At 41.4% G+C, this 24801-nt stretch overlaps 1 protein-coding gene across 1 annotated transcript in view; it reads right to left on the bottom strand.

The window, feature by feature from the left end:
- Positions 1–53: 53 nt before the first annotated feature.
- slc6a5 (solute carrier family 6 member 5) overlaps positions 54–24801 on the bottom strand; it is a 61194-nt gene continuing 36446 nt past the window's right edge. The window contains exons 10-16 of the mRNA XM_043705394.2: positions 24666–24790; positions 20096–20208; positions 14464–14595; positions 9256–9355; positions 5668–5768; positions 2242–2409; positions 54–2143 (exon numbers count right to left, since the gene is read on the bottom strand). Coding sequence (XP_043561329.1) covers positions 1988–2143; positions 2242–2409; positions 5668–5768; positions 9256–9355; positions 14464–14595; positions 20096–20208; positions 24666–24790 — 895 coding nt within the window. The 3' untranslated portion in view covers positions 54–1987. The remainder of the gene's footprint in view (positions 2144–2241; positions 2410–5667; positions 5769–9255; positions 9356–14463; positions 14596–20095; positions 20209–24665; positions 24791–24801) is intronic.

Here is a 24801-nt window from a genome sequence, read left to right as displayed (position 1 = left end):
CAGCCACTCAGAATAAACACACCGCTTCCGCACTGAAAGCACACATGTGACATTTAAAACGTTGACATTTATTTCGTATTTTTTCAAGTTACATTATAGGATAATCTCTAATTTGGACATCATAGAGGCAAATATATAATGCATTAAATCGTGTTTATACAGATAAATACAAAATCTGAGGTAGGGCCTCAAGAATGATGATCTATTAAATGAATCGTGCACATTACGTACGCAGGATAGCTATCAAGCATAGGGAATGAGACACTTACATTAACTTAGATGTATACTTGTAAATGTGTGAGATCAGTCAATGATTCTGATGGCCTGATTTGAGGCACATATCTGTATCCATAGGCAGCAGTACCCCATATAGAATGCACATAAATATACATGACATTACGTAAGTAATTAGGAATTAACCTATACGGAGATAGGTCCACTTAAAGTGCCTGAGGACACCACACATGTCACATACAAATGACTTACTACATATGGCAAAGTATAGGTCACACTATTTACGTTTCATCAAATACAACTTTTATTTCTGACGCTGGGACACATCAATAAGGCCAATGGTCAACCTGATGTGTGGAAAGACAATGTGTAAACTTAATAAGAAAAATGTGCTTCAGCAGCTTTCGGCTTCGCTCAGCTTTCGGACACAACCCGTCTTTGGTACCCACTGCCTGAAGATGGCTTATAGGATAACAAGACTGAGAAAAAGTATTGCAATTAACATTAAGGTGCAAAATGACCAATACATGTTCTCTCTATATTTATATATTAATACATGATCAATAACAGAATGCACTCAAAACATAATTGATGTTTGGTCAGCAAATATTGGGGAACACATCAATAAATGGATTTCGATGGATTTGAACACTGAAATAGGTCTATACACTAGGTGGAAATTAATGAAATCATATGACGAAGATTAATCATACTCAGAAAATAAGCAAAATTATGAAGGTAAATTTTACCTGAGACCCTCTTAACACGAAGACAGACAGACAGAAATATTGACAGAAAATCCCCGGAAGACAACTACTGTAAATTTCAGACTAAATTGTTTTAAGGAAGTTTTTTTTTGGTTAAAACTACACTATGCTCACCATCTCTACGTTTTTCATAAGATACTTAGAGGGACGTGACACCACTACTACGCACTATATGAACACGGCTCACTTTTTTTAAAAGCATGAACAACTAGAGGTTACATCATAGTATGAAGAAAATACAGTCTGGCCAATTATTGGGAGCAGTAACAGTTAACATTGTCCTGGTGTTGCAGAGGTTGGAGTGGATGTATTAACCCCAGCCTCTATTGGAAAAAAAAGTTAAACATCAAGAGACTGTACAATGCATTACTTTTACAAGTTCTTCCAGTATTTGGCGACATAATGAGTAGAATTGCACAACGACTTTTTTTTTCAGCTGCAGATAAAGTAAATAAGGAAACTAGAATGTATAGATTGAGATAACTAGTAGGCACAAATCACAGGACAGATTCTGTAGGCAAAACGTATGTTATGTGAATGAGAGGAAAGGGTTATGAGTAAAATGGGCGGGAAAAATTGGAATTGGAGAGTGGCTGGGAAGAAGATAGGATTAAGGAAACAGGCTGAAGTGAGTGGCAAATGAAAGCCAGTACAAAGAGATAACAAGAGTCAAGGAATTCTGGATTAGAATCATGTACTAAAAGCAAGAGAGATGGACAATGAGGGAGAGTGAGTAAAAAAATGAAGGGAATAAATAGAAAACAAAGAATGTGGAAGGTCAAGAGGGAAATGCAAGTGGAGCATGAAAACTGAAGAGAAAAGGAATAGACTGTGCAGAGAGGAAATGCGAGTAGGAAAAATAAATATAATTATTTTCAAAGTGATGATATAATACTTTGAATGGACAGGTGTACTAAAAAACAGGTGAAATATCCAAATAAGAAAGTATGTTAAGTCCATATATCTATGTAGAGGGATAGTGAATACTAGAACTGTGGTCCTAATTCCATGTCTTTGGGCGGCAGTTTGAGTCCGAGGGAAGAGGTCCCAAGGGGATCCATCATAGTCTTGTAGCGTTCTGCACGGTGCTGAGTGAGGAAGGGACCCCAGTCAGGTTGAGGGCTGCACACCAGCTTAAGCCTCTGTAAATGTAAAACACAATTTCAGAACTAAAAACAAAACATTCAAATAATGTTCATCACAACACAAACATTCAAGATGCAGATGCAAAACATTATACCTCTATAAAGGAACCAGGGGCCAAATGCATCTTAATCACGAACATGATAGGGATCCATATGACAGAACAGGCCAGCATTAACCATCCCATCACCATCGACCAAGCTGGGTATTTGTAATTTTCATATGTCATGGGTTCCCACTGGTAAAAGCTGAAGCAAAGGATGAACTAGAAAATGAAAGAAATACAGATAGGTTTATGATTCAGAAAATGAACTCTTCATCAACTGTACAAGTTGTTTTAATTACTAACTGTTAAGTACTTCTAATCCAACAAATGTATAGGTAAAATGAAAGGCTATAAACATGCTAGCATATAAATGAAACTGGGACAAGACCAGTAAATCCTTCAATGCTCAATCCTTTACAAGACATATGGAACTTCTTATGTTAATGTCATAGTATCCCTACAGTGTGGAAGCAGGCCATTTGGCTCAACAAGTCCACACTGACTCTCCAAAGAGCATCTCACCCCCACATATATTTCACGCAATGTATGTAATGCACTTACTCATCACCTATTCAATTTGCACTGATCAATAAATTATTTATTTAGCTCCTTTAAGTCCACTCCAAAAGACTTCACTGTCAACTAAGTATTCTGACCCAGTGTAATAAAAACAAATACAGTAGCAAATTGCTTACAGCAAACTCCCAACAGTAACAATGAGATAAATGATCAGATAAACTATTTCACTGATGCTACTGAGAGAAAATATCAGGATTATATTCTTTATCTTCTCTGATTGGTACAGTAGGAATCCATTATGACCACCAGAGAGCAGGCAAGAACCCTGAAAGGTGATGACTCTAATAGCGCAAGACATCCTCAGTACTCCACTCCACTGTTAAAGCAGTCACAACTGAGTGCCACTTAATGATTTTTTGTAAATTACTCCTTTTAAAGCTCTAATGAGTATTTTAAATGCTAAAGGTGCCCCAACATGAGTAGCTGCCCTGATAAGACCATAAGACCATAAGACATAGGAGTGGAAGTAAGGCCATTCAGCCCATCGAGTCCACTCCGCCATTTAATCATGGCGGATGGGCATTTCAACTCCACTTACCAGCATTCTCCCTGTAGCCCTTAATTCCTTGTGACATCAAGAATTTCTCAATCTCTGCTTTGAAGCCATTTAGTGTCCCGGCCTCCACTGCACTCGCGGCAATGAATTCCACAGGCCCACCACTCTCTGGCTGAAGAAATGTCTCCGCATTTCTGTTCTGAATTTACCCCCTCTAATCCTAAGGCTGTGCCCACGGGTCCTGGTCTCCTCGCCTAACGGAAACAATTTCTTAGCGTCCACCCTTTCCAAGCCATGATATCAGGCTATTCATTAAAACATCTTGAAAATAGACTGATTACCGATGCAGACTGAGTGTTCCAATGGCGAAACTAATCTCTCATGGTGTAGATTACATGAAATAGCTGTTGTCTTAGGTTTGTCAAAAAAGAATTGTAATGCAATTTCAGAGTTTGTTATGTCTCAAAGCAGTTCGGGTTTGCTTTGACTCATAACGTGGAAATCCCGGTGTTGGACAAAATTAAAAATGACACAACACCAGTCTGGACTATAACCTGGTGTTGTGTAATTCTTAGCTTTGGTTCATGACATAGTTGAATGATTCTTTATTCTTTTTTATGATAATGTGACTTTAAGGTTCAATATACACAAGGTGTTTTGTCAATATAGGCATTAAACATGAGCAGTATTGCTCTACAAGAATGTAACACTTTTACAATGATTACTTGGAGAAATGTATTAGCTTTAATGTAGAAAAATATTCCAAAATTCTTCACAAAAGCACAGTCAGCCAAAAAAACTGACATCACTCTGTCTCTCTCTGTCTTCTTATAAGTCAAGCCTTAAAATAAAGCTTTTTGCTCAGATATTTTGTGGCCTTTATAAATGTCTATTTCGCTGGCTCATTGCTGCTGGTTGGATGAGTTTCTTTTCTATATTAAAACCATTATCTTAATGTAAATTATTATTGAAAAACTGGTAAATCCTTGTAAACTGAATGAATGACAGATAGGGAAGATGACAAATAGCAAATAGTGACAGCTAAAGATGAATGTTCCTGTATCAGATTGCTACTTAAACCATTGCCAAAGTATGGGCCAATATCCTATCAATAAGTGCAGCATAATTGGGAGGAACAGGTAACTTTTAAACCATATTTTAATCCACATGAGCTACCCTTACATTATGTTTGAGTCTGCCACAGATTAGTTCATAAAAACATGCTGCTAGAATTAGTCAACAGTTCCATGATGGCAGTGTGTGCTGTGAGGAGGATGCTAAAAGGCTGCAAGGTGATTTGGAAGGCTGGCTGAGTGGACAAATGAAATATAATTTGGATAAATGTTAGATTATCCACTCTGGTTGCAAAATTAGGAAGGCAGATTATTATCGGAATGGTGACAGTTTAAGAAACGGTGAGATACAATAAGACTTGGGTGTCATGTTAGAACAGTCACTGAAGGTTGGCATGCAGCTGCAGCAGGCAGTGAGGAAAGCCAATGGCATGCTGGCCTTTACAGTGAGAGGATTTGAGCATCAGAGTAAGGATGTCTTGCTGCAGTTATACAGGGCCTTGATGGGGCCACACCTGCAGTACTGTATGCAGTTTTGGTCTCCTAGTCTGAGGAAGGACGTTCTTGCTATTGAGCGATTCCAGTGAAGTTTCACCAAACTAATTCCCGGAATGGCAGGACTGACATATGAGGAAAGCCTGGGCTTGTACTCACTGGAATTTAGAAGAATGGGGGTGAGGGGTGTGGTCTCAAAGAAACATTTAAAATCCTGATGGGACCGGACAGGCTAGATGCGGAAAGAATGTTCCCGATGTTGAGGAAGTCCAGAACTAGGGCTCAGAAGCTAAGAATAAGGGATAAGTCATTCAGGACTGAGATGAGGAAGGACTTCTTCACTCAGAGAGTTGTGAACCTGTGAAATTCCCTCCTGCAGGAAGCTGTTGAGGCCAGTTCATTAGATACATTCAAGACAGAGCCCTTGTGGCTAAAGGGGTCAAGGGGTATGGAGAGAAAGCGGGAGTGAGATACTGAGATCGCATGACCAGCAATGATCATATTGAACGGTGGGGAGCAGCTTGAACAGCCAAATGGCCTACTCCTGCACCTATTTTCTATGTTGCTACATTTCTATGATAATGCCCGTACCAAGATCAAATAGTGCCAGTGAAGGCATGATGGGCCAAATAGTCTTTGTCTGCACTGTAATAATTCTCTGATTCTCTCTAAGACAAGATAGATAGGCCTTGGTCCTTTTGTCCAATAATTCCTACATAATTCCTTCTATGTGCTATATGTAACAATGGTGCAAGATAACAAGTTATTTCTCAGCTTGTAGTATTGACACCCAGTAATGAGGAACATGGTAGTATTAGAAAACATGATACATACTGTAAGAATTGTAGGAGTGACAAAGGCCCAACAAATTCTCCAAAAATAGCTCGGTTGGAATCCAATCATCATCTCGATATCTTCACAAAAACGTTTCAAGCCTGTTGGCACAGAAATACAATATTTACTGACGTTTGATTGGGCATTGGGATTGTGTGAGATGGGGGAAGAGGTGACAATGGTGATGAAGGTAATTACAATTATCACTTTTTCATGCATTCTGCCTCTCTGGACTGCTTTCTGCTTAGCCAGGGAATAATACAACTAATGAACTGCTTTAACAAAATAAAAATTGCCCACCTTAATGAATTTCAATAACATAGATGTACTGCAAACAGGGCAGCTACAATGCCACCACTTTGGACTGATGTGAAGCAGAAACATACTCAAGAAGGTGCAAAAGTTCTCTCTAACTGCAGTCAAAGCAGAGTGAGTCTCAGATTAGGTGTCAGGTACAACCAGTGCCACATTATTTCATCACTGTAGTTGCTGTTGTATTACACCAACCAGTGTAAAGAGAATATTTGTTTGTTTGTGTGGTCTTAAACCAAAAGGCAGGCAGTCTACATTGAAATGTCATTATAGACCTGACAAGACCATTTGTTCACTTATACTGCCAAATCATTTCAATGTGAATCAGCCAGTGTGTACATCTCTCCAACAGAATGGGGCAGTGTAACTCAATGCTGTCCCTTTTGGTTTAGCTTTAGGTAGCTATCACAGTGAACAGTATGAACACAGACCTGTGCCCTCTATAGGTACACAGTTGGATGTATTACATGTCTAAATTAGAGAATGGAGGCTGATGCTCCCTGGGTGATATTTCATCGAGTTTAATTCATAAGTGCAAAAAATACTTATAATCCATGTGTGTTTCAGTGGCAAGCTCTGTCTGCAGGAGAACTTAACCCATTGGTGACCAATAACTATTAATTAAACACTAGCTTTATAAGAAAGTTTCTTATACATTCAGTGATATGGCTATTGCATTGTTTGTACAGTGTTAAGACACTTAATTTAGCAATTAGGGCTGCAAATATGACTTCCTTTCTCTTCATCTTTCAAAAGCCTGTTCTTGATTAAGTTCCAAATCTGTACATATTTCATTACCTTCTGAAGAGTTGTTCTGAGCACAAATGCTTTTATAGTTCACCATTATCAATATCTTAGCAGACGCTTTCATAGTGATAGTGGTCTTGCTGAAAATGCAGCAATACTGAGAGGGATATCTAGATTGCTAAATGCCTTTTTAGTTTGGTACAGTGAAATGTCTGTATTATAGGGTGAAGTAATTATAGATTGTAAAATCCCATTTACATATCTAAACCTTGGTCGCAAATGTCAGGTTGGTATATTTTTCCCGGTGAATGCATCAGTCCAGTTTTTGCGGTTGAGGAGATGTTTGCAGAAAGAGCACCACCTTGTGGTGAATTCCAACTTTGACTAAACAGATGTATCTCCACCGGAGCTAATGGGACTGATTCTGAGGCACTGCATGTAATGGGCTCCCAATCCAATACTGTTCATTTAATCCCATTGCCCAAGGTTAATTTCCAGCTCATTGTCAGCTAATGTAACTAAAACTTATTGGTGATAGCTTAATTTCTCATGCACAAGACCCTACTCCACTGTCACCTAACACCGGTGAATGATGTGGGCCAAGATGTCTGATTCTTCTTTGAAGCCACACCCATAATGAATGCCCTCTTCACCTCCCCCACAAACAATCCAACCTTTTTAATTAGCCTCAGAGAACCTCGGTCTAATGAAAGGTCAAAGTCATGGCTCAATTTATGGGAATGATAATGCCATTTTAACCAGGCGCCATCTCCATTCTGTGCACAAATGGTGGGATCAGGCAGGGTCCTCAGGCTACTCAGTGAGTTTAGATCTAAAGGGCCAGCTGATTCAGGCTCCACAAGACTACTTGGGGCCATTCCCTCCTCCAAGCTTCTCTCTTCACCCTAGTTATTTCCTAATTCCAACTTTTCAACTATTAGATCCAATAGCACCACCACACATCATGCCTCCAACTCCAGCAAACCCTCCCAAACTCCTCCTCCTACATTCATCAATCATCTTATGGAAGTCATTTTTCCAGCTGTGGCCTTCATCTTCCAGTAATTCTGGATTCCAGCAACTTAGTAGCTTTAAGCATCTCTCATTGTTGTAATACATTCATGTGGCTTAGGAGTTATCATATTTATCACCCATCAATGACCAGACATCCTCAAATTCCAACCCCAAACTAAAATCAAGGCAATGGTTACAGTACTAAACTTTTATATTCTTGCACTTTATTTATTGGACAACATGTGGATATTTTTAAGAGCAATCCAACATGAAATATACAGGCATAATATTTGACTAAAATAGCTATTCTTTAATGCATTCATGGGATAACTGACAAGGCCAGCGTTTATTGTCCACCCCTAATTGTCCAGAGGGCAATTAAGAGTCAACCATATTGCTGTTGGTCAGGAGTCACACAGAGGCCAGACCAGATACAGGTAGCTGTTTCTGTCCCTAAAGGGCTTCAGCAAACCAAATGGGGTTTTCCCCAACAACCAAATTCTTAATTGTCAAGCTTTATTTAATTTAAATTCCACCATGGCGGGATTCATAACCATGTCTCCAGAGCAATATTTGGGTTTCTCGATTAACAATCCAGCGATAACACCATTAGGCCATTGCCTCCTACCTTTCATATTCTTTGACTGTTCCAAAGTATCTCACTGCCATTCAAATACTCTGGATGCATTGTTAAGTTGACAATGATGTATACACCAAATTCCCATTCTCAGTAAATGAGGTATGGGATCGGTTAACCTATTTATTTCTGATGTTTTAATGAATGAACCATTTGACAGCAACAAGAACATATCTGCTTTTCTTCACATGCTACCAGGAAATGTTTGACATCCATCTACAAGCATGTCTTCAATTTAATATCCCAGTTTATAACATAATCTTTTCTTCATTCGCAGCCTAAATTGTCCCAATATCTCAAGTCTGGCTTGAATCTATGTCCTTCTTCCCCAGAGATGAGAGCACTGCTCTTTAGTCAGGCTGACAGTTACAGAAACATTTTCTCAACTACTCAATGCTCTGAACAGAAAAGACATCACTGTTTTAGTTCATCACAGAATTTAAATTTTGCACAATATTATTCTTGCAATCAGTTGTTAGAAATCTGAATTGCTTTGTCTTCAGGTAGAGGATTAAATTAAAATATGTGGGTTGGTTTATATTAATTACAACATTAAACAGTAATGTTTAACAGAATTGTCTGGTGCTATGTGTCATTAGCTGGCCTTTTAATGTAGATTTCTTTCATAATATGACTGAAAAGGTTTATTAATGTAACTAATACATAAGCATGGGGTATGCCATTCATATTGGCAAAGTGGAAACCGCTCAGTGAAATGCTGAACTGAATGACTTTATGGTATTTCATAGAATTATGTTTGAATCAACTATCCTATGAAAACAGATTTATACAAACATTGATATGAATTTCACAACATATTGATTATGTAAGCTGAATGGCTTTGCAGCATAAGATTCAATTAACTAGATTGCTCTTACCGTATATGTATGAAACTCCCACTAGCTCAAATATTGCTATGATGACCAGGGAATAGGAAGCTGCATATGTGTCTACCAGCTGTAGCATGTAGATCCCACCCTAATATCACAAAATAAATCAGTGTTGGATTGTGCAAATGTTTAACTGCAATATCGAAATTAATGTATACACATTCTGGGAAATCATCTACCATTTCTGTCTCAAACAAAACTTCAAAATGACTGTGGTGTAAATGATTGGGAGAAACAAGATTAAATCACATCAATATTTTCAGATTGATGTCCTGTGGAATGAAAGAATTCAAAATAGGTCAAAATGGGACTCATTAGCTTCAGTTCCCCATGGCAATGTGAACAAGTTGTGCAAGCTCCCTTTTTTTTGATCTTAACTCTGTGGACACTTTGTTGCCATCATTTAATTCCAGAAAGTACAGCATAAAAGCAGCATTTGATCATCTTGACAGCTAATCCTGAGTCAGCTGCAATAAAACATTTGGTTTTTTTTTCATCTATCTTGATCATTGTAGTTCATTCCTAAACATCAATGAATTTTAGACCAGGAGGTTAGGGCAGAGTTCTTTCACTTCTCGTTTATTCACTCATACAACATGGGCATGTGAGTCTGGGCCAGCGTTTATTACCCGTCCCTAGTTGCACTAGAAAAGGTGGAGGTGAGCTGGCTTCTTGAACAGTTGCAATCCACTTGCTTTAGGTAGACCCACAGTGCTATTAGGAAGGGAATTTCAGGATTTTGACCCAACAACAGCATTGAAAGATCGGCGATAAATTTCCAAGTCAGGATGGTGAGTGACTTGGAGGGGAATTTGCAGGTCATGGTATTCCGATGTATCTGCTGCCCTTGTCTTTCTAGATGGAAGTGGTCATGGGTTTGGAAGGTGCTGTCTGAGGAACTTTCGTGAATTTCTGCAGTGCATCTGGCAGCTAGTACATACTGCTGCTACTGAGCATCAGTGGTGGAGAGAATGGGTTCTTGTGGATAATTGCCAACATTTTGCTCAAAGCTTACATCAGTTAGGCAAGAGCACATTATTATAGAGTGCTAAAGCCTTACAAATACAGGAAAATGGGATGAAAGTTTAAGCATCTCCATTGAAATATTTCTTCTTAACATGCATTCATTCAGTTTAAAATTGGCCAAAAATCCACCAAGATATGTGAGATCATACAGACATGTCAAAATCATGAACAAGTTTAAACAGTTGTTTGGTTGTTAATTCATGCTAAGACTGTAGAGGGGCAGATGGAACTACCAGGTGCCAGAAAGGTATGAGCTGACAGCATCAATTTGGTATTGGCCATTGTATGTCAATAAGAATGGCATCCAGCTTATTATGATGCAAATACAGACGCTTTCTCAATTGCCTCTGCAATGGGCACCATGGGGTACACCCTGCAGGGTTCCATCCTCAGTTAATTGACTGCAGTGACAGCATCCACACCTTGGCTTCTATTGCACACTATACCAGAGTCTGTTGCCCTCAACCAACAGGACCTCCCCAGTAACCAGCCCTGTATAAAGGTGAGGCACGTGTAGAACTGCACTTTGAGAGACTAACTGAGAGAATAGGAAGAAGAGAATGATCAAGGAGAGGTAGGGATAGCGGAGGGAACTTGTGCGTGGGGTCTGAGCAGATAGGGGAAGACCTAAATGAGTTTTTTGCTTTGGTTTTCATCAAAGGAAGGGACCTTGTTGTGAATGAAAACTTTGAGGAGCTGGGATAAAGGCTTGACAAGGTCAAGATTGATGAAGTTGATGCGCTGGAAATTTTCGAAAACATTAAGATTGATTACCCCAGGGCCAGACCAGATTTAGACTAGAGTGGTGCTGGAAAAGCACAGCAGTTCAGGCAGCATCTGAGAAGCAGGAAAATCGACATTTCGGGCAAAAACCCTTCATCAGGAATAGAGCCTGAAATGTCAATTTTCCTGCTCCTTGGATGCTGCCTGAACTGCTGTGCTTTTCCAGCACCACTCTAGTCTAGACTCTGGTTTCCAGCATCTGCAGCCCTTGTTTTTACCCAGACTAGATTTATCCTAGGCTGCTCCAGGAAGTGAGAAAGGAGGTTGCTAAGCCGTTGGTGAGGATATTTGCCTCCTCACTCTCCACGGGAGTCGTTCTGGAGGATTGGAAGGAGGAGAATGTTGTTCCTCTTTTCAAGAAGGGTAATAGGGAACTCCCTGGCAATTACAGACCAGTCAATCTTACGTCTGTGGTCAGCAATGTTTTGGAAATAATTCTGAGGGATAGGATTTATGACTATTTGGCAAAGCATAGTGTGATTAAAGGCAGTCAGCTTGGCTTTGTGAGGGGCAGATCATGCCTCACAAATCTTATTGAGTTCTTTGAGGAGGTGACAAGACAGGTTGAGTAGTGGATGTGGTGTATATGGACTTTAGCAAGGCATTTGATAAGGTTCCCCATGGTAGGCTCATTCATAAAGTCAGGAAGTATGGGATTCAGGGAGATTTGGCTATCTGGATTCAGAATTGGTTAGCTGACAGAAGGCAGAGAGTGGTTGTAGATGGAAAGTGTTCTGTTGGGAGGTCAGTGTTGAGTGGTGTCCTGCAGGGCTCTGTTCTTGGGCCTCTGCTCTTTGCAGTTTTTATAAATGACTTGGATGAGGAGGTTGAGGGGTGGGTTAGTAAATTTGCAAATGACACAAAGATTGGAGGTGCCGTCGATAGTATTGAGGGCTACTGCAGGCTGCAGCGTGACATAGACAGGATGCAGAGCTGGGCTGAGAAATGACAGATGGAGTTTAAACTAGATAAACGTGAAGTGGTACATTTTGGAAAGTCAAACTCGAATGCTGAATATAGGATTAAAAACAAGATTCTTGGCAGTGTAGAGGAACAGAGGGATCTGGGTGTGCAAGTACATAGATCCCTCAAAGTTGCCACCCAAGTGGATGAGGTTGCTAAGCAAGCCTGTGGTGTTTCGGCTTTCACTAACAGGGGGATCGAGTTTAAGAGCCACGAGGTTTTGCTGCAGCTCTACAAGTCCCTGGTGAGACCACACTTGGAATATTGTGTCCAGTTCTGGTCGCCCTGCTATAGGAAAGATACAGAGGCTTGGAGAGGGTGCAAAGAAGATTTACCAGGATGCTGCCTGGGCTGGAGGGCTTGCTTTATGAAGAAAGGTTGAATAAGCTCAGACCTTTCTCTCTGGAGAGAAGGAGGAAGAGAGGAGACCTGATCGAGGTATACAAGATAATGAGAGGAATAAACAGAGTCAATAGCCAGAGACTTTTCTCCAGGACAGGATTGACTGGTATGAGGGGTCATACTTTAAGATAAGAGAAAAAAGGAATAGAGGAGACGTCAGAGGTAGGTTCTTTACGCAGAGTTGTGAATGCATGGAATGCGTTGCCAGCTGTGGTGGTGGAAGCAGAGTCATTGGGGAGATTTAAGCGACTGCTGGACATGCACATGGACAGCAGTGAGTTGAGGGGTGCGTAGGTTAAGCTACTATATTTTACATTAGGATTAAACCTCGGCACAACATCGTGGGCCAAAGGGCCTGTTCTGTGCTGTACTTTTCTATGTTCCATGTTCTATGTGATGGCCTCAGAGCAAAAATAGTTGGTTTGCATTTTATGAGGCAATTGGGGTGTTGTAAACACTCTATTGAGAGTACATTATAAGACTTTGTTGTGTAAGGCTTGCTTTAAGAGCATGAATGAATAGAATAGCACCTCAGACATAAAAATAGGGATTGCTTCCCTGGTCAAATGTTAATAACTATATATACTTTGAGTTGAACTAATATTTTGTATTTTGTGTATTATGAAGGGAAGGGACGTGCTTTAATTTAATTTTAGATTTGTTCCGTGAATGGTACCAAGAATGACAGGAAAGATGTTGTGTAACTTGAAAGGGTTCAGAAAAGATTAACAAGGCTGTTGACAGGGTTGAAGAGTTTGAGCTATAGGGAGAGGCTGAATAGGCTGGGACTGTTTTCCCTGGAGCATCAGAGGCTGAGGGGTGACCTTATAGAGGTTTAAAAAAATCATGAGGGGCATGGATAAGGTGAATAGTCAAAACTCTTTTCGCCAGGAAAACTGAGTCCAAAACTAGAGGGCATAGCTTTAAGGTGAGAGGGGTAAGATTTAAAAGGGACCTAAGTGGCAACTAAGGCGGGTGTGTGTATGGAATGAGCTGCCAGAGGAAGTGGTGGAGGTTGGTATAATTACAACGTTTAAAAGGCACCTGGATGGGTAGGTAGGATTTCGAGGGATATGGGCCAAATACTGGCAAATGGGACTATATTGATTTAGGATATCTGGTCAGCAGGGATATAATGTAGAACATTACAACACAGTACAGGCCCTTCAGCCCTTGATGTTGTCCCAACCTGTGGAACCAATCTGATGAGTTGGACCGATGTTCTGGTTCCAAGCTGTACGTCTCAATGACTCCATGACTCTAAGTCTGGAGGTCAGTTTTGTTTGCATGTTTTTAATGGGGTTTTACAACCATGGAGTGAGAGCCTGGAGTTGGAAAGGTACAGCAAAGAAAAATGTACAGTTTCTGAGTGATCAATGGTCCAGATGTACAGAAAGACATAACAATCCAGATAGCAAGTTAGCCTGTGCATGTGGATATCGGAGAGTGGAGGGAAGGCTCTTGGACATTGATTTTAGGAATTCTTGTATTTTTTTTGAAGCTAAAGTCAAAGTGAGCTTTAGTTAGCTGGTTGTTTTAGGTTCCATAGGGGAAGAGAAACAGCTGAAGGAAAATAGCGTCCAGTGACTGCACAGCAACTTGCAAAGGAAGCCAATTGCAGTTGACCAAGCCTAAGCCTAATCAAGGTGCTTTAGAATGAAAGAATGACAACTTGTCACTGAGGTCAGGTTCTTGGACTGATATTGCAGGAATAAAAGGAATAATGTGAACTTAAATCCTTTCCTAATGTCTGTAGTGACATAATTCCAGCCTTCTGTTTTTTAACCTTGTTTAATAAACATTTTTAATGTGTTCAAAGTGCACTGGCAGACTCTTGTGAATGTGTTCCATAACTAACTTGCACAGTTTTAGAAAACAAAGTTAGGATCTAATAAGCCAGGTTATACCCTGATTTGTCCAGTATTAAAACAACAACAGAGATCATACCAAAAGCAACAAAGACAGGAACTACCGGCTGTTGGAATTTGCTGTGTATTCACTGATATTGGGACGATATCTTACCTGGGTAACCATGGGAATACCCATGAAGAAGAAAATCACACAACAGACTAATGTGAACAGGGGCTTCTTCGGTCTCAGGTATCCAGGGAATTCGTCCACTACTGAAGTCACAATGGTCTCAAGGGTTGCAAACTTAGACAAAATTGGAAGAAGCAGTAAGTTATACATACAATTATAAAATGCTGACCTTTAGTGTTACTTACATTCTCTTGCTTTTTAGAGCTATGTGATTTTGAATACTCATAAAACCAAATGTACAACAACAAGTCTCATTTAGACTATAATCACAACGAGGGAACCTTTTAATTCTGAAATACAGTGAGGCTCACGTGCAAGGTAGATTTTCAACCTGCCGCCTGGTTCTAAGCCTGCATTGCAGGTTGGCCAGTGCTACAGAAATCACTGCAATTAGTGGATATGAAAGCTGAGCTGTTACTGTAGGAGAGATTCCACACTGCCAGGTTTCTATCTTTATAGCATGTTGAAAATCCATTCCTGCCTTTTTGTCAGTGACAGCACAGCAGAAACTGTACTTCAAAAGCATCTCACTCATTGCAAAGTACTCTGGGAAATCCCACAGTTGCAAAGGGCGTGATGTTAATGCAGTTGCTTTCCTGTTTTCTTTTAATGTGCAGTTTGGACGCTGCTTTTGTGATGAGGATTACATTGGGAATTAGAACAAAAAGACACAAGAGGCTACAAACACTTGAGAAGTGACGAGAGCCTCTGTGAAGAATTCCTGTGTCTTGAGTATGGACTCTTCAGTCACACTCTACTGAAGAGATTCAGCCGCAGCATCATTACTGATTCAAGTCTAATGTGAATTTCTTTGAAAATAGATTCAAAATATTAAAATGATACCACCTCTGTCCACAGATGCTGCCAAATCTGCTATGTTTCTTGTTTTTAAATACATTCAAGAATTGTGTGCATCACTGGCTACATCAGCATTCCTAGTTGCCCGGAGAGCAGTTAAGAACCACATTGCTGTGGACCTGGAGGCACATGTAGGCTCGGCCAGGTAAGGATGGCAGTTTCTTTCTTTGAAGGGCATGAGTAAAAGAAAAATGCTGGGCTTTTTCCCCAAAACAATCAACAATACAGCAGGGTTTGAACCTGGGTCCGCAGAACACTATCTGGGTCTCTGGGTTAATATCACTGCCCCTGCTTTCCAGTGTTTAGTTTAATTTCAGCTCTTCAGTATCTACTACAATTATACATTTTTAAATCATTCCCAATTTCTGAAGTTCAACGCTACATTGTTTGGTTGATATTTTCAAACCAACCTGCTTCGAGATGTCAATATTACAGCAGAGGGTTAGATAGTGTGGACAGTGAGACTCCTGAAGAAGGGCCTGTGCCCGAAACGTCGAATCTCCTGTTCCCTGGATGCTGCCTGACCTGCTGTGCTGTTCCAGCAATAAAGTTTCAACTTTGATCTCCAGCATCTGCAGACCTCACTTTCTCCTGGACAGTGAGACTCTTTTTCCTTGGATGGTGATGACGAGCATGAGGGGACATAACATTAAATTGAGGGGTGATAGATATAGGACAGATGTCAGAGGTAGTTTCTTTACTCCGAGAGTTGTAGGGACGTGGAATGCACTGCCTGCAACAATAGTAGACTCGCTAACTTTAAGAGCATTTCAATGATCATTGGATAAACATATGGATAAAAATGAAATAGTGTAGGATAGATGGGCTTCAGATTGGTTCCACAGTTCTGCGCAACATTGAGGGCCAAAGGGCCTGTACAGTGCTGACCTGCTGTGGGGCTTGACCTCAGGCCTCCTGACTGTAGAGACAGGGACATTACTACTACATTACAAATTCTCAAAGGCACCCATCATCAGTATAAAGCAATGATTTTAAGTCTGTTCACTCCACTTGTGATCTTTGCTGCACATCAGAGGATGGAGAATAGCACCATGGGTGCAGCTGGAAGCTGAATACAAAATGATGACGATATGGTGTTCAAAGTAAATGGTACATAATGCAAAGATGCTACTTTTCAATGACGTCATTTGGCCAATGCTATTTTCTGTCTGAGGTGGTTGTTTGTGAAAAGTGTAGATGGAAGATGGGAAAACATTGTGGCTATAAGAGCTGCTCCTTTATTAAGGTATTTTAGATGTTAGGTGGAGTAAATCAGCTGGACTCAAAACCACAGCAATTTATATTTTATCTAATGCTGGGACCTTCCATGGACAGTGTTATACCAGCACAATGTTCAGCAAGAGCTACAGAGTCATCTGATCACCATTCTTTTTCCTGCTCCAAAGACTTCCCTATTTTGCGTGATTATTTAAGATTACATATAATACTCAAGGCAATGTTGACCTAGTTCATCCAATGGGATAGGGTTAGGACCATGTGGGAAACCCTGTTTACACTCTGCATTAGCTTTGCTCCTCTCTCCACTAATGCTAGGAGAAAGTGAGGACTGCAGTTGCAGGAGATCAGAGTAGAAAAGTGTGGTGAGAAGCACAACAGGTCAGGCAACATCCAAGGAACAGGAAAATCGACGTTTCAGGCATAAGCCCTTCCCAGGAATGTGATGGTGAAGGGTTTATGTCTGAAACGTCGATTCTCCTGCTCCTCAGATGTTGCCTGACCTGCTATGCTTTTCCAGTGCCACTCTTTTCAATTCTCCGCTAATGCTGCTGAGTTTCTCCAGCACTATCTGTTTTTGTCTCAGAGCATCAGCCTGGAGCTCTCACCTACTGGGCCAGCTACAGTGACACTATGTCAGACCTCCCACAGCTGGTCTCTGTGTGAACTGTTGTCTTCTTACCTTTTGTGACATAACATGCGAGGTCTTAACTATGTTAAAGTGCAAACTGGTGTTGAAACAGAACAAAAAAACATACAATATATAACCAGAAATAAGTGATCACAGAGAGAGTTTAAACAAACATTATAGAACATAGCACATAGAACATTACAGCGCAGTACAGGCCATTTGGCCCTCAATGTCGTGCCAATCTGTGGAACCAATCGGAAGCCCATCTATTCTACACTATTCCAATTTCAGCCATATGTTTATTCAATGACTATTTAGATGCCCTTAAAGTTGGCGCGTCTACTACTGCTGCAGACAGAGCGATCCACGCCCCTACTATTCTCTGAGTAAAGAAACTGCCTCTGACATCTGTCCTATGTCTATCACCCCTCAATTTAAAGCTATGTCTCCTCGTGTTAGCCATCACCATCCAAGGAAAAAGGCTCTCACTGTCCAAGCTATCTAATCCTCTGATTATCTTGCATGTCTCAATTAAGTCACCTCTCAAACTTTTTCTCTCGAATGAAAATAGCCTCAAGTCCCTCAGCCTTTCCTCATAAGATTTTTCCCTCCATACCAGGTATCATCCTGGTATGTCTCCTCTGAACCCTTTCCAAAGCTTCCACATCCTTCCTATAATGCGGTGACCAGAACTGTACACAATACTCCAAGTGCAGCCACACCAGAGTTTTGTACAGCTGCAAAATAGTCTCATGGCTCCTTAACTCAATCCCTCTAAAAATAAAAATAACACACCTATGCCTTCTTAACAACCCTATCAACCTGGGTGGCAACTTTCAGGGGTCTATGCGCAGGGACACCGAGATCTCTCTGCTTATCTACACTACTGAGAATCTTACCATTAGCCCAGTACTCTGTATTCCTGTTGCTCCTTCCAAGTGAATCACCTCATACTTTTCTGCATTAAACTCCATTTGCCACCTCTCAGCCCAGCTCTGCATCTTATCTATGTCCCTCTGTCACCTGCAACATCTTTCCGCACTATCCACAACTCCACTAACCTTCATGTCATCTGCAAATTTATTAAACCCATCCTTTTCTGCCCTCATCCAGGTCAATTATAAAAATGACAAACAGCAGTGACCCCAAAACAAATCCTTGCAGTACACCACCAGTAACTGAACTCCAGAATGAACATTTCCCATCAACCACCACCCTCTGTCTTCTTCCAGCTAGCCAATTTCTGATCCAAACTGCTAAATCATCCTCAATCCCATGCCTCCGTACTTTGTGCAATGACGTATTTATAAATAAGTGTTGCTGGTAAAGTTTCGATTCCTTTACCTGTCAGTATCTGTCAGTTGAATGATATTTTTAATTGAACTCAAATGCATCATGTACACTTTCAATAAGCTTTTCATTGAAAAGATTGTCACAGTAAGGCAGTAAACTATATCCCAGCAAACCAAGGTCTTTTTCCCCGGGTTAGAGGAGTCCAAAACTAGAGGGCATAGGTTTATGGTGAGAGGGGAAAGAATTAAAAGGGACCCTTTTTCACACAGAGGGTGGTGCATGTATAGAATGAGCTGCCAGAGGAAGTGGTGGAGGCTGTGCAATTACAACATTGAAAAGGTATCTGGATGGGTATATGAATAGGAAAAGTTTAGAGGGATATAGGCCAAGTGCTGAACTTAGATCAGTTCAGGATATCTGGTTGGCATGGATGAGTTGGCCCAATCAGAAATTTCACAAGTTTATAAAGTCTACAATTCTGCAGCTTCTCTATCACCTATTAAACAGGTTTTATATCATCATCCAGTCTTAATACAACTAATAGTGCCCCATATTCATTGCTGAATTTTTTTTAACCCCTAAGTGAACCTGTTCAGATGTCATAGACTCATAGAGTCATTGAGATATACCCTCTAGCTTTGGACTTTGTCTCAAGGGAAAAGACTTTGTCTATTCACCCTATCCATGCCCCTCATGATTTTATAAACCATTATAAGGTCACCCCTCAACCTCCGCGCTCCAGGGAGAATAGCCTCAGCCTATTCAACCTCTCCCTATAGTTCAAACATTCCAACCCTGGAAACATCCTTGTAAATCTTTTCTGAACACTTTCAAGTTTCACAACATCTTTCCAGTAGCGGGGAGGCTAGAATTGAACAGATGTGCTGTGACACACCCACACACTAATCACATCCTGAGGTAAGGCTTGAGTGTTTTCGCCTAGAGGCAGAGACACTGTGTCTGCGTCACAAGGCCCTCAAGTTGTGCAGCTCAAACCATTGAGTTCAAAATAGCAAATTCACTGATGTCGCCGCATTCCCAGCAGGAACTCCACTGGAAGCAAGTTCCAGCTGGAGAATCACACATCATCAAACATAGCTTCTTGCTGTGATTGTTGCATTGGCAAATCCATTTCAAAGCTTCTTAATCGTGAGCAAGTCAAATGAGTTTGATGGGTATGAGTTTCGAGTGATTATTAAATGGAACTGCAAACAGCCGAGGACTTGAATTGACTGCTTCGATTCCAGGCACGGGTGACTGTCTGCATGCCCACATTGTAAAAGCAGATTCAGAAAACCCAGTGAGTGAAGTGGAAGTGTGGCAGAACTGCTTCGTTGTGCAATTACACCTTTCACCCTGATGTGTAATAGGGAATAATAACTCACCACCAAACACGATGCACTGTAGATAAAGAGTTAAAGAAAAGATAATAAAAAGAATCTGCCGAAATGATGCTGCGGGAGCAAAGTGTTAGTGAATTTCATGCTGTCTTCCTTCAACACGTGAGCTTAGACCCAGAGAAAACAGAATAACATTTAGACAGAGCTTAGCAAAACACAACAGTGACAGGTCAGCTCTGAGTGGATCGTGACTTACCATTGTGTCCAATCCGAGTGTTAAAAGCATCAAAAAGAAAATGATAGCCCAGAATGGTGATAATGGCAGTCTGGTTAGAGCTTCTGGATACACTACAAATGCAATGCCAGGACCTGGGACAGACAAAGGATGCACTGGTTAAAATTAGCCTCGGTGACACATTTTCCCCCACTCACTGAAACAGACTCCTCTCATACCATTGTGTCCTCTTCCAACCTGAGCTATCCTTCTGACACTGGGCCATCGATGGCCGTCAGGTGGAGTTATGCCTGTCTGGGCTATTGTTCATTTTGATATCAATCTAAAAGTTTTATCAAGTTCACACTTAAAAGAAAAGATTCAGTTTGCGAATGAAAATGCAATACCCCATCTCTCTCATCAGAAATGAAACCTGCAATCACAGTTTTGCTTAAATATGACTGAATGTTTAGACATGATGAAGATCAGCAATCAAGTAAAAACAATGACTGCAGATGCTGGAAACCAGATTCTGGATTAGTGGTGCTGGAAAAGCACAGCAGTTCAGGCAGCATCCGAGGAGCAGTAAAATTGATGTTTCGGGTAAAAGCCCTTCATCAGGAATACAGGCACCCTCCAGGCACTCTGCCTGTATTCCTGATGAAGGGCTTTTGTCTGAAACATTGATTTTACAGCTCCTCGGATGCTGCCTGAACTGCTGTGCTTTTCCAGCACCACTAATCCAGAGCAGATCAGCAGTCATTAGAGCCAACTGCCTCAGGCTGTCCATATTTAGCATTTTACTCAGTTTTTATTCAAAGAAACAAGTGTGTGTGTATGCATATGTGTGTGCGAGTGTGTGTGTATGCGTATGTGTGTGCGAGTGTGTGTGTATGCGTATGTGTGTGCGAGTGTGTGTGTGCACGAGTGTGTGTGAATGTAAATGTGTGTGCAAGTGTATGTGTGTGAATGTATATGTGTGTGTGAGTGTGTGTGTATGTATATGTGTGTGCGAGTGTGTGTGTATGTGTGTGCGAGTGTGTGTGTGTGAGTGTATGTGTGTAAATGTATATGTGTGTGTGTATGTGTGTGCGAGTGTGTGTATGTGTGTGTGCATATGTGTGCGAGTGTGTGTATGTGTGTGCGAGTGTGTGTGTGTGAGTGTATGTGTGTAAATGTATATGTGTGTGTGTATGTGTGTGCGAGTGTGTGTATGTGTGTGTGCATATGTGTGCGAGTGTGTGTATGTGTGTGCGAGTGTGTGTGTGAATGTATATGTGTGTGTGCGAGTGTGTGTGTGTATGTGCATGTGTGAATGCATATGTATGTGCGAGTGTGTGTGTGTTTTTATGGAATGTGAGAATGGATGGGTGTTTATGCGTCTGTGCATGTGCACACGTTTCTGTTTGCATGTTCACATGTGCATCCATACGTGTATGCTTGTGTGTGTTAGTATGTTGGTGTGCATATGCATCTGAATGTATGTGTTTCTTTGCATTGTTGTAGAAATCCATCTGGTTCATGAATGTTCCTTAGGAAAGGAATCCTCCATCCTCACTAGGTCTGGCCTACATGTGACTCCAGACCCACAGCGATGTACTTCACCTTGGAAGGGAGAACGAAAGAGCATACGTTACTTAAATGGAGAAAAACTTCACAATGCTGCAAAACAAAGGGACTTGGCGTTACTTGAACATGAAACACAGAAAGCTAGGACACAGGTGCAGCAGGAAATCAGAAAGGTTAATGAAATGTTGTTTCTTATTTCAAGGGGATTGGAGGACAAGAGTAGGGAGGTCTTACTGCAACTGTACAAGGTGCTGGTGCGACCACATCTGGTGTTTTATGAGCAGTTTTGATCGCCTTATTTAAGGAAAGACATCGTTTCATTGATGGCAGTTCTGAGAAGGTTCACTCAGACGATCCCGAGTATGGAGGGATCAACAGAGTCTGAACAGTCTCACTGCAGTTTAGAATAATGAGAGGGCACCTCATTAAAATACATTGGATTCTTAAGGGGCTTGACAGGGCAAAAGCTGAGAGGATGTTTCCCGTCATGGATGGCACTATCTGGAACATTGCCTGTAATATACTATATCAGGATTATACTCTATCAAGATGTTTTTTCACCAGTCTGTGAGGATCCCCAGTGATTTGACATTCAGGGACTCAAACTGAATTCCAGGGTGACTGTCTGTGTGGAGTTTGCATGTTTTCCCCATGTCTGCATGGGTTTCCTCTGGGTGCTCTGCTTTCCTCCCTTGGTCCAAAGGTGCACAGGTTAGGTGTATTGGCAATGCTAAATTGACTGTAGTGTCCAGGGACGTGCTGGCTAGGTGGATTAACCATGGGAAGTGCAGGGTTACGGAGTCAGGATGGGATGTTCTTCAGCATGTTGGTGCAGAGCTGATGGGCCAAATGGCCTCTTTCTGCAATGTAGGGATTCTATGGCTGATTTTACTGAGAAGCTGATAGTTTTAACCATCACCAGTTCTGATGTTAATTTTCCATTCCAGATTAATTTTGTGAACTGAATTTAAACTGGTCAGTTACCATGATCATGAACATCTAAAAATGACCAGACTGACAACATAACCACTGCACAAGCCAATGTGTTGTTTTGGATGTGTGTTTGTGCACACCTTTTTCTTTCATGGAACGTAGGCCTCCTTTGGCAAATGACAGCATTTATTTCCCTTGAACTGAGGGGCTTGCCAGTCCATTTCAGAGGGCAGTTAAAAGTCAACAACATTGCTGTGATTACTTTACTTACTTACAGTGTGGAAACAGGCCCTTCGGCCCAACAAGTCCACACTGACCCGCTGAAGAGCAACCCATCCCCCTACATTTACGGCTTCACCTAACACTACAGGCAATTTAGCATGGTCAATTCACCCAACCTGCACATCTGTGGACTATGGGAGGAAACCGGAGCACTCGGAGGAAACCCCTGCAGACACGGGGAGAATGTGCAAACTCCACACATGCAGTTGCCCGAGGCGGGAATTGAACCTGGGTCTCTGGCGCTGTGAGGCAGCAGTGCTGACCACTGTGCCACCGTGCCGCCCAAATAGTGACATGTAGGCCAAATAGGGAAAGGGCGGCAGTCATAAAAGCACTTATTAAAAAAAGAACAAAGAATAAAAAATAATGGGCAGGCATAGATTTAAAGCAATGTGCAAACAGAGCAAGGGTGAGGTGAGAGAAAAAAAACGATTCACACAGCAAATAGTCTGGAATGCACTGCCTGGAAGTGTGGTGGAGGCAGGTTCGATTGGGACACTCAAAAAAGCATTGGATGATTTTTTGTGGATGGAAATAGTTACTTAGATATGGGGAAAAGGCAGGAGATTGGCACAGACACATGGACAAATTGCCGTCCTCTTGCTCCGTAACAAGACTGCCATTCTTTCATGCTCGGACATTATTGAACCAGATGTGTATTTGATTAGTCATTGTGAGTGGCTTCATACTCTAGATTTATTACGTAAATTTCAGTTCCACCAGCTGCTACGGGTGGGATTTGAACCCATGTTCCCAGAACACTACCTGGCCTCTGGGTTGCTAGTCCAGTTACACTGCCACTATTGCATTATCAGGTAATACTGGATGTTAGGGTAAATCATGATGCCCCTCAAATAACTGCTGAATCTTTCTGTCACAATGGTATGAAATGAGTGGCCCCTTCAATACAACAACCAGATGGTACAGTGGCTTAGTGGATAGCACTGCTGCCTCACAGTGCCAGAGACCCAGGATTGATCTCAGCCTCGGGCAACTGTTTGTGTGGAGTTTGCACATTCTGCCCATACCTGCATTGATTTCGTCCAGGTGCTCTGGATTCCTCCCACAGTCCAAAGATGTGCAGGTTAGGTGAATTAGCCATGCTAAATTGTCCATAGAGTCCAAGGGTGTGCTGGTTAGGTGGATTAGCCATGGGAAATACAGAAATTGGGTGGATTGCTCTCTGGAGAGTCAGAGTGTACTTAATGGACTGAATGGCCTCCTGCCACACTGTAGAGATTCTATGATTCTGACTGTGGTGGGCTAACTATGGCATGTTAAACCTGTATCTCAGCACGTGGATGCATGGCAGCCATAGAGTCATCCAGCATGGAAACAGACCCTTCAGTCCAACCAATCCATGCCAAGTCTAATCCCAAATAGAACGAGTCCCACTTGCCTGACTTCTGGCCCATATCCCTTCAAACCTTCCCTTTTCAAATGTCTTTTAAACATTGTAATTGTACTCACATCCATCACTACCTCAGGAAGTTCATTCTACATGCAAACCAGCCTCTGTGTAAACAAATTGCGCCAGGTCATTTTAAAATCTCTCTCCTCTCACCTTAAAAATGTGTCCGCTAGTCTTGAATTTGCCCATCCTAGAGAAAAGACACCTACCATTATACTCCTAAAGATTTTACAAATGTCTATAAGGTGTCCTCTCAACCTCCTAGCTCCAGTGAGAAAAGTCCCAGCCAATCCAGCCTTCCTTTATAACTCATACCTTCCATACCCAGCAATGTCCTGGAAGTCTCCAGGAAGTGGGAAGTTTGGCACACAAGTATATGATTTTCAAAGCACTGGAAGTATTTAACTTTTAAATTACCTTCATCTGCAACTTCAGTGATGGGTACTTTAAGTTCCTTAGCCATGAAGCCGATGACTGAGAAAATGACGAAGCCTGCAAAGACACTTGTGGCACTATTGGCACATGTCACTAACAGAGTGTCCCTGGAGGAAAG

Source organism: Chiloscyllium plagiosum, unplaced genomic scaffold (genome assembly GCF_037043375.1).
Source record: "Chiloscyllium plagiosum isolate Xiang-an unplaced genomic scaffold, Cpla_swu_hap1 HiC_scaffold_18, whole genome shotgun sequence".
In the NCBI taxonomy this organism is placed as follows: Eukaryota; Metazoa; Chordata; class Chondrichthyes; order Orectolobiformes; family Hemiscylliidae; genus Chiloscyllium; species Chiloscyllium plagiosum.
Note: the sequence above shows the minus strand (reverse complement) of the source record. Positions and strands in the feature narration are given on the sequence as shown.